The sequence below is a fragment of the Camelus bactrianus genome, chromosome X, assembly GCF_048773025.1.
Source record: "Camelus bactrianus isolate YW-2024 breed Bactrian camel chromosome X, ASM4877302v1, whole genome shotgun sequence".
Lineage (NCBI taxonomy): Eukaryota > Metazoa > Chordata > Mammalia > Artiodactyla > Camelidae > Camelus > Camelus bactrianus.
This window is the reverse complement of record NC_133575.1, coordinates 25,279,229-25,292,287: the sequence shown is the minus strand read 5'-3', so window position 1 is coordinate 25,292,287 and position 13,059 is coordinate 25,279,229. Positions and strand designations below refer to the sequence as shown.

The 13,059-nt window shown below is 33.0% G+C and overlaps 1 protein-coding gene across 8 annotated transcripts in view; it reads left to right on the top strand.

The window, feature by feature from the left end:
* DMD (dystrophin) overlaps nt 1-13,059 on the top strand; it is a 1,840,970-nt gene that overhangs the window by 717,805 nt on the left and 1,110,106 nt on the right. For all 8 annotated transcript variants that reach the window (XM_045507265.2, XM_045507267.2, XM_045507235.2 and 5 more), the window contains 2 exons: nt 9,736-9,846; nt 10,248-10,421. In XM_045507265.2, coding sequence (XP_045363221.2) covers nt 9,736-9,846; nt 10,248-10,421 — 285 coding nt within the window. The remainder of the gene's footprint in view (nt 1-9,735; nt 9,847-10,247; nt 10,422-13,059) is intronic.

Here is a 13,059-nt window from a genome sequence, read left to right as displayed (position 1 = left end):
GGATTTGAAGATGTATTTCAAAAGTAGTATGATTAAAATACAAAAAAAAACTATGTTTCTTTGAAACATCTTTAGAGGATAAAATCATCAAATTATATAACAGCAGATAAACACATGGCATGAATGGAGTTGTTTACTCCTTAATTTTCCTGAAGAACATAGTGAAATACAGAGATATAGTTTTATCACTCAAAGTCTGGGAGGAAAATTCCAAGTACCCCAGTGTGCACCTCAGGCCAATCACATCACAATCTCTCGGTGGACACAGTCGTCAGAACTTTTGGAAACCACTCCCTCCAGTTATTCTAACGTGCAGCTAAGGGTGAGAACTGGTGATAGTTCATTACTGGTAATGACTGAATTGCTCCTGTCTTTTTTTTTTTTTTTCACATCACACTTCTCACCAGTTTTTGATAAAGATTCTCACCTATGGCTTTATCAGGTTTTCAAGAGGAGGGAGTTGAGGTGGAAATCAGATTCTGGTAGCTTTCTCTCCTATTTTGATTGTTCCCTTTCTATTATGGGAAATGAGTGAAAGAAAACATAGCTGAGAAGTCATTCATGAATGAATGAACTTAGACAAATAGAATTTTCAGAATGGATGTTTGAAGATGAACTTGGCTTGTTTTTCTTATTTTCTTCTTTTTTTTCCCTCTAATTCCACATAGGTTATTGTGCCACCTAGTTTGGATATGTCCCTAATAGGAGCCATGATAACTATGTCTAAATAGCCACTTAAATGCCTGTAATTCTTAAAATTACAAAGATACTTCAATCTGTATGTTTCCCTCTTTTCCAGAAATCTCATATTTTGTATCACCAATATGTAAGAACAATCTAACATGGGTACCTGTTAATGTCATCATGTGCTGATGATGCATGTTTTATAGAGGAGAACATGACCCCATTACTGAAATTACAAGAAGCAGTGAGGTTGCCTGGCCAGCAGTAACTAACCTGCTCTATCTCTTTTGTCCCTCAGATTCCTTATCCCATCTTTTACAACCTCGTGTCCCACATAGTAGATTTATGTCCATGAGTAGAGAGGAGAAATAGAACAATCTAGGAAACAAAGTGTCATCAAAGGAGAGGACCTCATAATCAGCATAGAAAAGTGCTCCTGTATTTTGCTCATCAAGCTAGGACTTTTGGGTATTTGAGGCTTACTACAGACCACATGTCTTCCTTCCAACTCTTTTTTCTATCCCATTGACAATGTGGTTAAAACTTAGTATCAATAAATAGAAAAGAGGGATCTTCTTTTTGCTAAAGAAAGCTGTTAATTCAAGATGATTACATTAGCCGCACATAAAAATAATTCATAATTGAGGTCTTCCTGTGTTTACTGAAGCAAATCTGCTAACTCACGTTAAATATATTTGGCTATAGTTTAATGGAAGCATTCCAAGCTATCAAAATCAATGGCTTAAAAAATAAAGACCTAAATGCATATTTTGGTCTATCAGATTAAGCTTATGATTCCATTATGGAATAAAAAAGACTTTTATAGTGTAAATAGGAACATTTGATTGCAAACTACTCAGAGCAATCTAACTTTATAGCCTACTTCATTGATTTATGAATTAGGCAGTATAAACCGCATAGGGGAATTTATTCAGGATTTATGTAATAATGAAATACTTTAACCACAAAGCAAGAAAATGGAGAACTGTTACATATATTTGGGTTCCAATGTCAAACTCAGCATAACCATAGCAGAAATATTTTCTTTTCCTTTTACCCAGCAATGTAGATATAATGATAAATACAGTGCAATCAATTATAAATCTGTTCTAACACTGAAATACTGCCTCTATGTGTTACTCTATAGGAATGCTTACTTCCCATATAGAATGACTATTATTTTTATTTTTATGTGTTTAATAGTGTGGGAAATAGGAACAAGCAAGAGTTGCAGAAGATGCAAAAGATTACTTTTTTTTTCATGTCTCCTGTGTTTTAAAAGTACAAATTATCTAAGATCCTTTAGTATACTTTCTTCCTTTAATTTTGTGAGTATGTGTTATATATGGGGCAGCCATTTCCCTTTTTTGAGCATGCAATATCCAAATTACTATTTGTATAAAAATTACTTACCTCACAGTGTTAAATTTCTCCATTCATAGTCTTAACATGACATCTTATAATATTTTCCTTTCTGAAATATTTTAGTTATTTTCTTCGGACTCATTTTCTTTATTTGACATCAGAAAAGTTTCAATAATTATTTGATATAAAGTTTCCTTTATTCCATTAAATACTTTAAACAGTTGCAGCTTAATTTTGCCTGACATTTTCTGTTACTCATTTGATACATGAGAATGGTCTGAAGAGGTAAATCATCATAAAAAGCCCTGCTCTCTGCTCGGTTAATTGTAAAGTGCTATATTGGAAATGTCATTAATGTTTGATTGATTTTTAGTTTTATAATTTGCCCTTTACCATCTTTAATGGAAAAATGGTTATTTTCATTTCCATTGTTGTTTCCTACTTTCAATACATAATGCTAGTTATGAGGATAATTACTATATTGTCAAATGTCATTTTTGCTGATGGCATGATGATGTAATTTGCTTTATATTATTTCACTTTTATGAAAAAAATCTAGTGATACTGAGAGGTGTTGGATTGAGAACTCCTTTTAGAGCATACATGGGTATTCCAAATTAGGGGCTCTCATTTGGTACTTCCTTTCGTTTTTGTTTCTTTTGGAAATTACTAATGTTACATGAAGCCAAGCTGACAATTTCATAAGATCTGTTGTTTATTTTCTTGAAACTCTTATCCATGTTCTGGTAGATGTATATCTTAGGTGAAAATAGAACTCAGATTGTACACTCTTTAGATCTTTAGCATGTCTTACAAATCTGGTAGCCAACAGTAGAAATCCTTACCCTTTAGATGAAATCTTCCATTCCCAGTGTTTGCTTCTATATTATGAAACTTTTTTAAATGTTATTTTTTTTATTGTCTATTCATAACTTCAGGAAAAATGATTGTAATGTTTGTCTTTTTAGAGGAATTGGTAAATAGGAGATTCTCCCTTTTGCCTAGAAGTTTCCATAATACTCTCTTATTTAAACACATAGCTTATCTATTTCACAGCCTACCCTACAGTGATAAAGATTTTTAAATTATGTGGTTCCAGAGTAATAACCTGATGAATTTAAATAAAGTAGGTGATAGAAGATATTCTAAATACAAACTAAAAGTGAAGTATCAGTTGAAAGTAAGAATTGTAGAATTAATTTGTAAGGGTGCTAGCTAAATTTAAGTGTGATGCATATTATACAGCCTTCTCAAAGCAGAATCGATTAGAAATACATATCCATTTTTAAAATTTTATAACTTGAATAATACATTGAATTGCCACTGAATATATTTATTAAGTATATAAGATAACTTTCCCAAATCTACTTGTATGATATACTCTACCAAAAAAAGCAAACGGTTAATTTGAGCAAAAACTCTCTCCTTTTGAATATGACAGTGCATATTAATATATAAAATATTCTGAAAAGCTCTGTATTACAGACACATGTTTATCCTTAATTTCCAAAATACATTTAGCCCCCGGGCTCTTTTGTGTGTGTGTGTGTGTGTGTGTGTATGTATGTATATATTTGTATTGAAGTATAGTCAATTTACAATGTTGTATCAATTTCTGGTGTACAGCATAATGCTTTAGTCATACATGAACCCACATATATTCATTTTCATATTCTTTTATAAGTTACTACAAGATATTGAATATAGTTCCCTATGCTATGCAGTAGGACCTTTCTGTTTATCTATTTTATATATAGTAGTTAGTATCTGCAAATCTCAATCCCCCAATTTATCCCTTCCTGCCCCCTTCCACCCAGATAACCATGTTTGTTTTCGATGTCTGTGAGTCTATTTCTGTTTTGTAAATAAGTTTGTTTGTCTTTTTTTTTTAGATTCCACATATAAGTGATATCATATGGTATTTTTCTTTCTTTTTCTGACCACTGGGCTCTTTTCATGCATACTCTACTTAATTTATAAAGAAATTTTTATCTCTATTCCTATTGGAACAGTACTATAGATATGAGAATTTTTCTAGAAAGGCTACCTATAAATTAAGATAAAAATCTCAATTTCAATTGATTTTCAGCCATCATTTTTTTTCAATTAATGATTTTAGTAGTGGTGACCTTTCTAAGAGTACAGAAATTCATCCTCTCAACAGTCTAACTGCTTGATTTAAATATGAACATTTCAAAGTGCATGTAATGCTTTGCATTGAAAGTTTCAAATTACCAAACTTTACTTTCACATGTTATGTGGTCCGTCACATTCCCTGGTGACAGATAAAAGTGAAGTTTTTGGTTGTGTGTTTGTACTCATTGTTGTTCCTATTGTTTATATCGTAAGTCATGACAACAGTATGGCTCATCTGGAAAAATGTGGAATTTATCATCAGAAGAGCTGTGTTTTGATGATCGCTTAAGTTATCTTGCCTTTGTTTTGTAATGCCACATCAGTAGAGGTAGTTTTGAGGAGGCAGTTTTTAAGGAAAACAGAACAAAACAAACTTACAAATAGAAAATTAAAACACTCTTGTAGAAGAATTTTTACAGGTGTCTGACCCTGAAACTTAATGTTCAAAGCTTCACATTCATTCCTCCTCTAAATAGTCATTTTTACTCCACCCACATCCAGTTCTTCATTCCATGAAACTAAGTCTACACGCTGTGCATACTCCAAACACAGTCTTTCCTAGTTGTCACAACCTGGAATGAAATCTCATTTTCTTATTGTCTTATCTACCCTTCCAAAAACCCCTTATCAGCCATATGGGACTTAAGTTGTGCTAATTTTTTAAAACTTTGCCAGATTCTGTAATGGAAGTGAGTATTTCTTTCCCTTATATCTCATAGCATGATTTTTTCTATTATATTGCTCATATTTCTGCTTTGTAATTTCTATATTCTGTCTCTCTGCTACAGGAATTCCTTAAGAATAGGATCACTGATTTTGTTCCACTGTGTGGAGTTGGGTCGTAGATGCAAAATTTCCTTCTTGAATTGATAGGTTAAACAGTATTAGTATACAAATAAGATTAAATGTATTTTTTCTGATAAATGTCCATTTGGAAGATACTTTTATTTTTCTAATAATTTAAGAGGTAGTATAGTTGTTTAAAGGGCATGGAGTTTGCTACTTCCTAACGTTACCTAGGATATGTCAACATTTTCTACCCTCGTTTGTCATTGTAAATAAGGGTGGTAAATACTTACCTTAGGTAATTAAATGAATTTATATGAACTGTTGGTATATAAGGTCACACAGATGTCTGCTTTGGTGATGATTAAAATGATGACTTCCTTCAGTGCTCTTCTCTCACCCTGCTAGTATAAAAGACTATGTGTATATTTCACTTTTTCCTCTGCTATATATATCTTGAGTACTGAATGGATGAATGAGTTTAAAAAACATGTGGGCAGACAGTGTTAAGGATGTATAATTTGGGCCCTCTGCTCTCTCTGAATATCTCTTTAATTTTTCCCTCATCATTTTCCTTTCCCAGTTTTTCTAATGGCTGTGCAACTTTCATCACTTTCCTTTTGACTCCTCCTTGACCCTCTCCTCTCTCATTCCTACCAGATAACGAAGAGCTCATGCTTATAAACAAATGATGTATAATGACATTGACAATTTTTGAGTAGATATTTGTATAGACAGCTTGAGCAGGCATTTTACATATACCATCACATCTAATCTTTTTTACCAAAACGAGTGTAGTTGTCTACTGCAGACATGAGAATTTTCTAGGATACTCTGCCTACACATTATGATAATACTTCATTGCTGGCTTGTCATTATCACCCTCAGTTTAGAGATGAGAAAATTGAGGCTTGGAAAAGTTTGGTGTTCTGCCCAGATGGCAAGTTTGAGTCCAGAAATTTAAATCCAGATTTCTCTTAACATTATTCTGATTCCCAGGGCATATCAAGTAAGACGCATTCCACCTCCTGCTTCTCCACAACCAGGATGATCTGTATGTCTTACCTTTGGCTTCTGAAAAAGGTCCGTCTCTCTACCTCACTATTTTCCATTGATTATTGACCTTTGCCCTTCTCTCAATTTCCTCTTATTTCCCATGGAGTTTTTCTAATCAGTTATCTTTTTTTCTAAATACTTCATCCATGGTTCCTTTCACATGGCCTTAATACATGTTGAATTCTCATTGACCTAAATTTCATTATGTGGAAAGACAAAAGTCTTCCAAAATGATTTAAACTATTTTTAGAAGAGTGCTTCCTTATCCTTAATCAGGCTTCAACCTTTGAAAACCTATTTTCTGCCCTTGCAATTCACTGACTCTATTCAAGCTATAGTGATGAATGACTAGCTAATATGCACTTATTAGTCCTTATCTCATTTAATCTGCCTTAAAATTGATATTGCTGACCTCTCCCACATTCTTAAAACTCTCATGTCACTTGATCTCAGCGGCACTCTCTTTCTTGGTTGTTCGTCTTCTCCTTCTCTTAGACTTTTCCTTCTCTTTCTTTAGTTCTTTCCTTCTACCATCCCTTCAGTTCCCGTGTTCTCCATGGTTCTCTCCTGGCCCTCTGTTTCTACTTCCCTCTAATGTTTGAGTACACTAAAATCAATACTGCTTTTTGAAAAAAAAAGATACACAAATATGTACTTATATATGATAATTAATAAATACAAATCAAAGCATTATTGAATTTACAGAAGAATTCTCTCATTACAAATTGCCTTAATTTTGAGATTAAGTATTAGCAGTAAAACTATTATCTGTGATATCTGTGATTCTGATCCATTTAGAATTTTAAACTTTATATTCATATTAAAAATACTGGAAACTTCATTTAGGACAGGAGGTTATTTAATACCACATTCCAACCCATTTTTGCAGATGTACATTCATTCTCTTTGCATTATTTTAGGTCTCCCAAACTCTTCATGCTTTTCAGTGCTTCATCGCTACACCTTGTTTTCCTTTGTTTTTAAAACTTTCATCTCCTTGCATATCCAGTATACTCTTTAGGACACTTTGGCACAAGTAACAAAACTGAAATAACTAAAGCAAAAACAAAAATGAGAGAGGGGAGTTGGTCAAAAGTACACAGGGATGTCTCACAGAAACTAAAGGGAAGAATACAGTTTTGACTCAAGAGGGGAATGTAAACCGGTGTTTTGCTTACTTGCAACAGCAAATTGTCATTTTCTTTAATGGTTTTGTGGATTGAAAAGACTCAACTGGCTGGTTCTTTCTTGGGGGTGTCTTATGTGATTGTGGGCATTTGTTGGCCGGTACAACAGTGACTTAGAAGCTCAAAAGGGCTGGACGTCCAAGAAGGCTCACACATGTCTAGCAGTTGATCCTCACTGTAAGCTGAAAGCTCACTTGGGATTGTTTACTGAAACACTTCCCCACAGTTCTCTATGTAGCTTAGGCTTTTCAGAGCTTGTCACATGAGTTCTAAGAGGGAGTATCCTAAAAGTGAGCGTTCCAAAAAGGCAAAAGTGGAAGCTGCTAGCCCAGTTAAAGGCTTTTCTTATAAGTGGTAGACCATTACTTTTGCTCTGTTATTTTGGTCAAGACAGTCTAGATTTAAAGAGTGAAGAAATAAGCTCCACCTCTTAATGGGGGAATGGTAAGAGGAGCATGTGGTATGAGCACTATGGTTGCAGCCATCTTTGATAGGTGCCATCTATTTCAGCCTATGATTGAAAGCCATCAGTATTTTTGTTTCTTCCTCTCTTTTTATGCATCTCTTTCTTATTTTCTCTCTGGTCATGGACCTTTGCTATTCTTAAATGGAACATGCAAATTAGGAACTTAAGCACAGTCTCTTAGCATACCTGACAGAGTTCTAAGCACCCACAGAGCTTGACTAGACTTTCTCCTGTCAGTTCTGAGAGGGAATCTGATGGACCTGGGCACAAGCATTGTTCATGTTCTAATGATCCATAACTTGGGAGTGGCCAGAGTTATGTAGCAGAGACTTGGTTGTTATTGACCCACCGTATTGAGGGGGTCAGTCTCCCTCAAAGAGATGAGTGACATCTTCGACCTTAGAAGTCGTGACCATAAACCTCCTAAAGCATCTGCTACTCCCAGCAATGCTTATTCTTTATTCAGAGTTCTACTTTAACATTACCTCTCCTATTGTATCTCTTAACTCCCCTATTAAGTGTTACTCTCCTGTGTTTATGCCATTAAATTTGTAGATTCCTTAGTATTTCTAAGGCTATGAAAAATATTATGCACTTAAATTGATCCCTAACCTCTAAAGTCTATGGATCCTGGAGAATAGGTACATACCACTATTTTCTATGCAATGTAGTAATTCAACCACTGAAGATACTCTATATAGTAAAATAATAATAATAATAATAATAATAATAATAATAATAATAATAATAATAATAATAATAATAATAATATGCATTTACATGAGTCTTTGCTCTTCTTTATTTTAAACCAGAATTCTAATTACTTGAGTCATAATTACTTTGCCTTTATAATTGTTAGGATTGATAGGCTGAGAAATAATGCTTAAGTTTATATGTACATTTATAACCTTGTACTCTAAGTAGTTCCTTCACCACTTGTTTTCTTGGGATAATTCTGATTACTCATTTCAGGGCTGTAGTTGTCTCTGGTAACTGCTAAGCAAACTGATGTTATTTTCTAGTAATATGTACCAGAATGAGTACAATTGGTATAAATTAGGTTATACTAATAAGCATTATACAAAGTGTTTTGCATAAAAATTTTACGGGCCCAGTGTTACAAGTTAATTAATTTCTTCTTCTCTAACTTATCTATGATAATCTGACAATGACTGAATTTTAAATTAGAATAATTTGACCAGAAGCTGATTTTTGCTGGATCTGATAGAAATAAATGAATGAATTTACTGTGTTGGTATCTGTATACTACAGGATTTGACGTACTCCTGTAACTGCCTCAGAAGTGTGTAAGTTGGTGGGACGGTATAGCTCAAGTGGTAGAGCACATGCTTAGCATGCATGAGGTCCTGGGTTCAATCCCCAGTATCTCCTCTAAAAAAAAGAAAAACCTAGTTACCTCCCCCCCAAAAAAAAGAAGTGTATAAGTCAAATATACACATTTACATAGAGCTTGATCAAATATCTTTGCTCAATATAGAAATATTTATAATTATTTAAAGTTCAAAAATCAGTCTCTGTAGGAAGTTGTCAAGTATCTATCAGACAAAAAGCCAGGCCAGTTGAGGCATCTAACTTCCCTTTCCTAGATCCATAGCTTCCCTGAAATTTAACTGAAATATGGCATAGAATTTCTGAGTAAAGATCACTATTAAGGAATATTGTCCACCTACAGCTTTCTCATTATTTCTTATTGCTGTCACAGGTTTTTTATAAAGGTTAATATCTTGTCTTTGGTCAGATTTGGGTGTAAATTCAAAGATAAAAGAATATCAATTTCACATATTAAATATAAATAGATACTTCCTGCTGAAAATGATATCTGAAATAGCTGTTCATTACCACTGATTCAAAAGGATAATTTCTTTTTTATAATAACCCAAATAGGAGATAAATAAGTCATTTCATTTTTGATAACTTTTGGTAAGTTGTAATAATGTTTTGAGAGAGTTTCTGAGTTCCATTTCCTTGGAAAGTGAGTTGTTCTGTGCAATAACTTGCAGAGCCTGCTGACTAATAATGCTGTCCTCCCAACAGAAAATCCAATCTGATTTGACAAGTCATGAGATCAGTTTAGAAGAAATGAAGAAACATTACCAGGGAAAGGAAGCTGCCCAAAGGGTACTTTCTCAGATTGAAGTGGCACAGGTACATATTATTGCCTTAACTAAGGAGCTTGTTTTAGTGTAGCATTAAAATATAGTCTAATTTAGATAACTTGCTTATTACCAAATTGAGATTAAAGCCATTATTTGAAAACTACAATGTGCTGTATAAATAATACAGGCTATTTTGAATTGTACGTTTTAAGGATAAAGTAGATTAATAAATTATCTTTTATTTAGGACCATATTAAGAATAATTACTGAATTCTTCTCCCAAATGTATGTATTCTTTGTGCCAGACAAATGAAGAAAAAGATGCTTTTGTTTTTATTGTTATTCTTGTCTGTCTTCCAGAATAAAGGAAAATATATTAACAGAAATATGGCTGGTTATTGTTTGGAAGGCAAAATTAAATCGGTGCTTTCTTTTACATTGTCTTCACAGAAAAAATTGCAAGAAGTTTCCATGAAGTTTCGATTATTCCAGAAGCCAGCCAATTTTGAGCAGCGTCTACAGGAAAGTAAGATGATTTTAGATGAAGTGAAGATGCACTTGCCTGCATTGGAAACAAAGAGCGTTGAACAGGAAGTAGTACAGTCACAGTTAAATCATTGTGTGGTATGTATTTCTGATGGCAAATATTCAGCTACTCCTTGACTTTCCTTATTAAGTAGTTGATGTAAGAATAAAAATGACCACGGGTGTATTGAGAGATAAGAACTATTACTGAAAGAGTAACCACTTAATACCTCTTCAATAGGTGTCCTTTTTTAATTTATAATTCTCTTAAGTACTGTGCAGAATACAAAGGAAATTGCCTGTATCTAATTCTTATGGGATTCTGAATGTGTTTTTAAATGGAAACCCTGAAAAGAAATATCTTATTCTGGAAACAGCAACAACAACAGTACCTTCAATGATAAAAACCATTCTAGAAATGAGGGCCCTGGAAACTAAGTGATCCACACAAGTCACCTTTAATTCTCAAGTCCACAGATTAAAGGAGAGAATTTAAAGACAAACAGCTGGTGAAGGGCAAAAGCAGGATTCCAATTTAGGCACGCTTACTCCAAACCCTAGCATCTTTCCATGAAATATCAGGGCTGGAAATAGACTGAAATACTGCCAGACTACAAAGTCGGAATAAAGAGGCATGGAAGGTATAATTAGCCTGTAGTGTAAATCTTCACTATGGGGATTTCCAGCAGCAATTTGTTGCAATTATTGAAAATTCACCAAGTCCTCTCATAACATAAAGTTAAATTATGTGGTCATCTACTACAGTAATATAAGTATTATTATAAATCTATGTGTACTATGTAGTATCAGGGTGAACATTCACAGAAAATAAAAACACTGAATGCCATTAACATTAAAAGGAAGATAAATAGGTCTATTTAGTACTTTTTGTTTAAGTAGTATTTCTGCTTCTACTCCATAACATAAACGGAAGAGAAACCCTGAGGTTCATTTTAGTCGTATCATTATGAATGGGAAAATACCATTTTTTTTAACAAAAATTTTCTTTGTGAAAAATTATGAAGTATTTTTTGTTCAGTAATTTTGCTTAATAATAGAGGCTGCATTTTAGTGGCCTCATTATTATAAATATTCTCACCCCTAAAGAAATTTTGAATCACATTATACATGGCTGTTAGCTAATATTAGATGAATAACATTAGGAATACATGAAAACATATCTCATCTTAAATTTTACAAAAAAAAATTGAAAAGGAAATAACCCAAGTACATTGTCATTATGGCTAAATAGAATCGCTAAGGCAGAGCTGTTCATTCTCTTCTAGGAACAGGTCTCTAATGGTACTTCATAAAACTTGCCTGATAGTAACTGTGAACTGGAAAAAACCCTACTTACACCCAGGTGTTACTATACCCTGATTCAGTACAGACGAAACAGCTCAAGGTAGTTGCTCAATCTGTTTCTGGTTCTGGTTTAAATGTCAGGACCAGTTCAAGTCATCCTTCTGTAAGGGTATCTTTTCTTTACCACTTTTATATTTTTTCATTACTTAAGATGTTCTATTGCATATACTGTAATCATGGACTTTGGCTTTAAGAAATGTTTGTTCTGTTAAAAAAAAGTTTTACTGATATGAACACAAACAAATATAAAGACCATTTTCGTTTCTTAGTGACAAATATTTTCTCTGTCTATTTAATGGCATGCTGTTAATGGCTATCAGTACTTTGAACTTTCATTATTAAATCACTAAGATTTTTAAAAATGTAAATAGTAAATCATTTGAGCAGATCAGACAGAAAAAGACAAATATCACATGATATCACTTATATGTAGAATCAAAAAAAATGATACAAATGAACTTATTTATAAAACAGAAACAGACTCACAGACATAGAAAACAAACTTATGGTTACCAAAGGGGAAAAGGAGGAAGGGATAAATTAGAATCTTGGGATCAAAAGATAGACACTACTATGTATAAAATAGATAAGCAACAAGGACCTACTCTATAGTGCAGGGAACTATATTCAATGTCTTGTAATAGCCTATAATGAAAAAGAACCCTAAGAATTATACATTATATATAACTATATGTGTACATGTACACACGTATATGTAACCGAATCACTTTGCTATACATTTGAAACTAACATATTGTAAATCAACTATGCTTAAATAAAAATGTAAATATTATAGAAATTAGTAAATCATTTGGAAATATCTGATTCCAAGAAGTCAAGAGTTGATTCCCAGTGAGACAATTAATGATTTAAATGATTCTAAATACCCAGATATATTTGTAAGTCCTAAGATAGAAGTAAATGAAGTAAAAAAAAAATCATCTGGAAAGTTCAGAAAGAACTCACAATTTTTAGTAAAGAAATAATAACATCAAGAAATCATCAAAGGGAGGATTAAGGTGGAAATAGATTATGTATGTAGACTTTATGAATAAGATAATTGCTTAGCCTTTACAGAATATTTTGTTTTAAACATAGATGTTAAACTGAAAAGAAAGAGCAAACCCAATATTTGTCCTAACTCCCCCAAAACAGAAGTTACCTACTAGCAACTTTATTTCTTAGTACCAATAAAATAAGTGGTTGTTGTTCAGACTCATTGCTAAACAGTTTAATGCAGCAAAGTATAATGTAAATTATTACATATGCATGCATACATATATACACACATGTGCATTCATGCATACATACATTCAAACACACATATCATTCTGAGAAAAATAACTACAAGGGAAGACTATGACACTTGTTT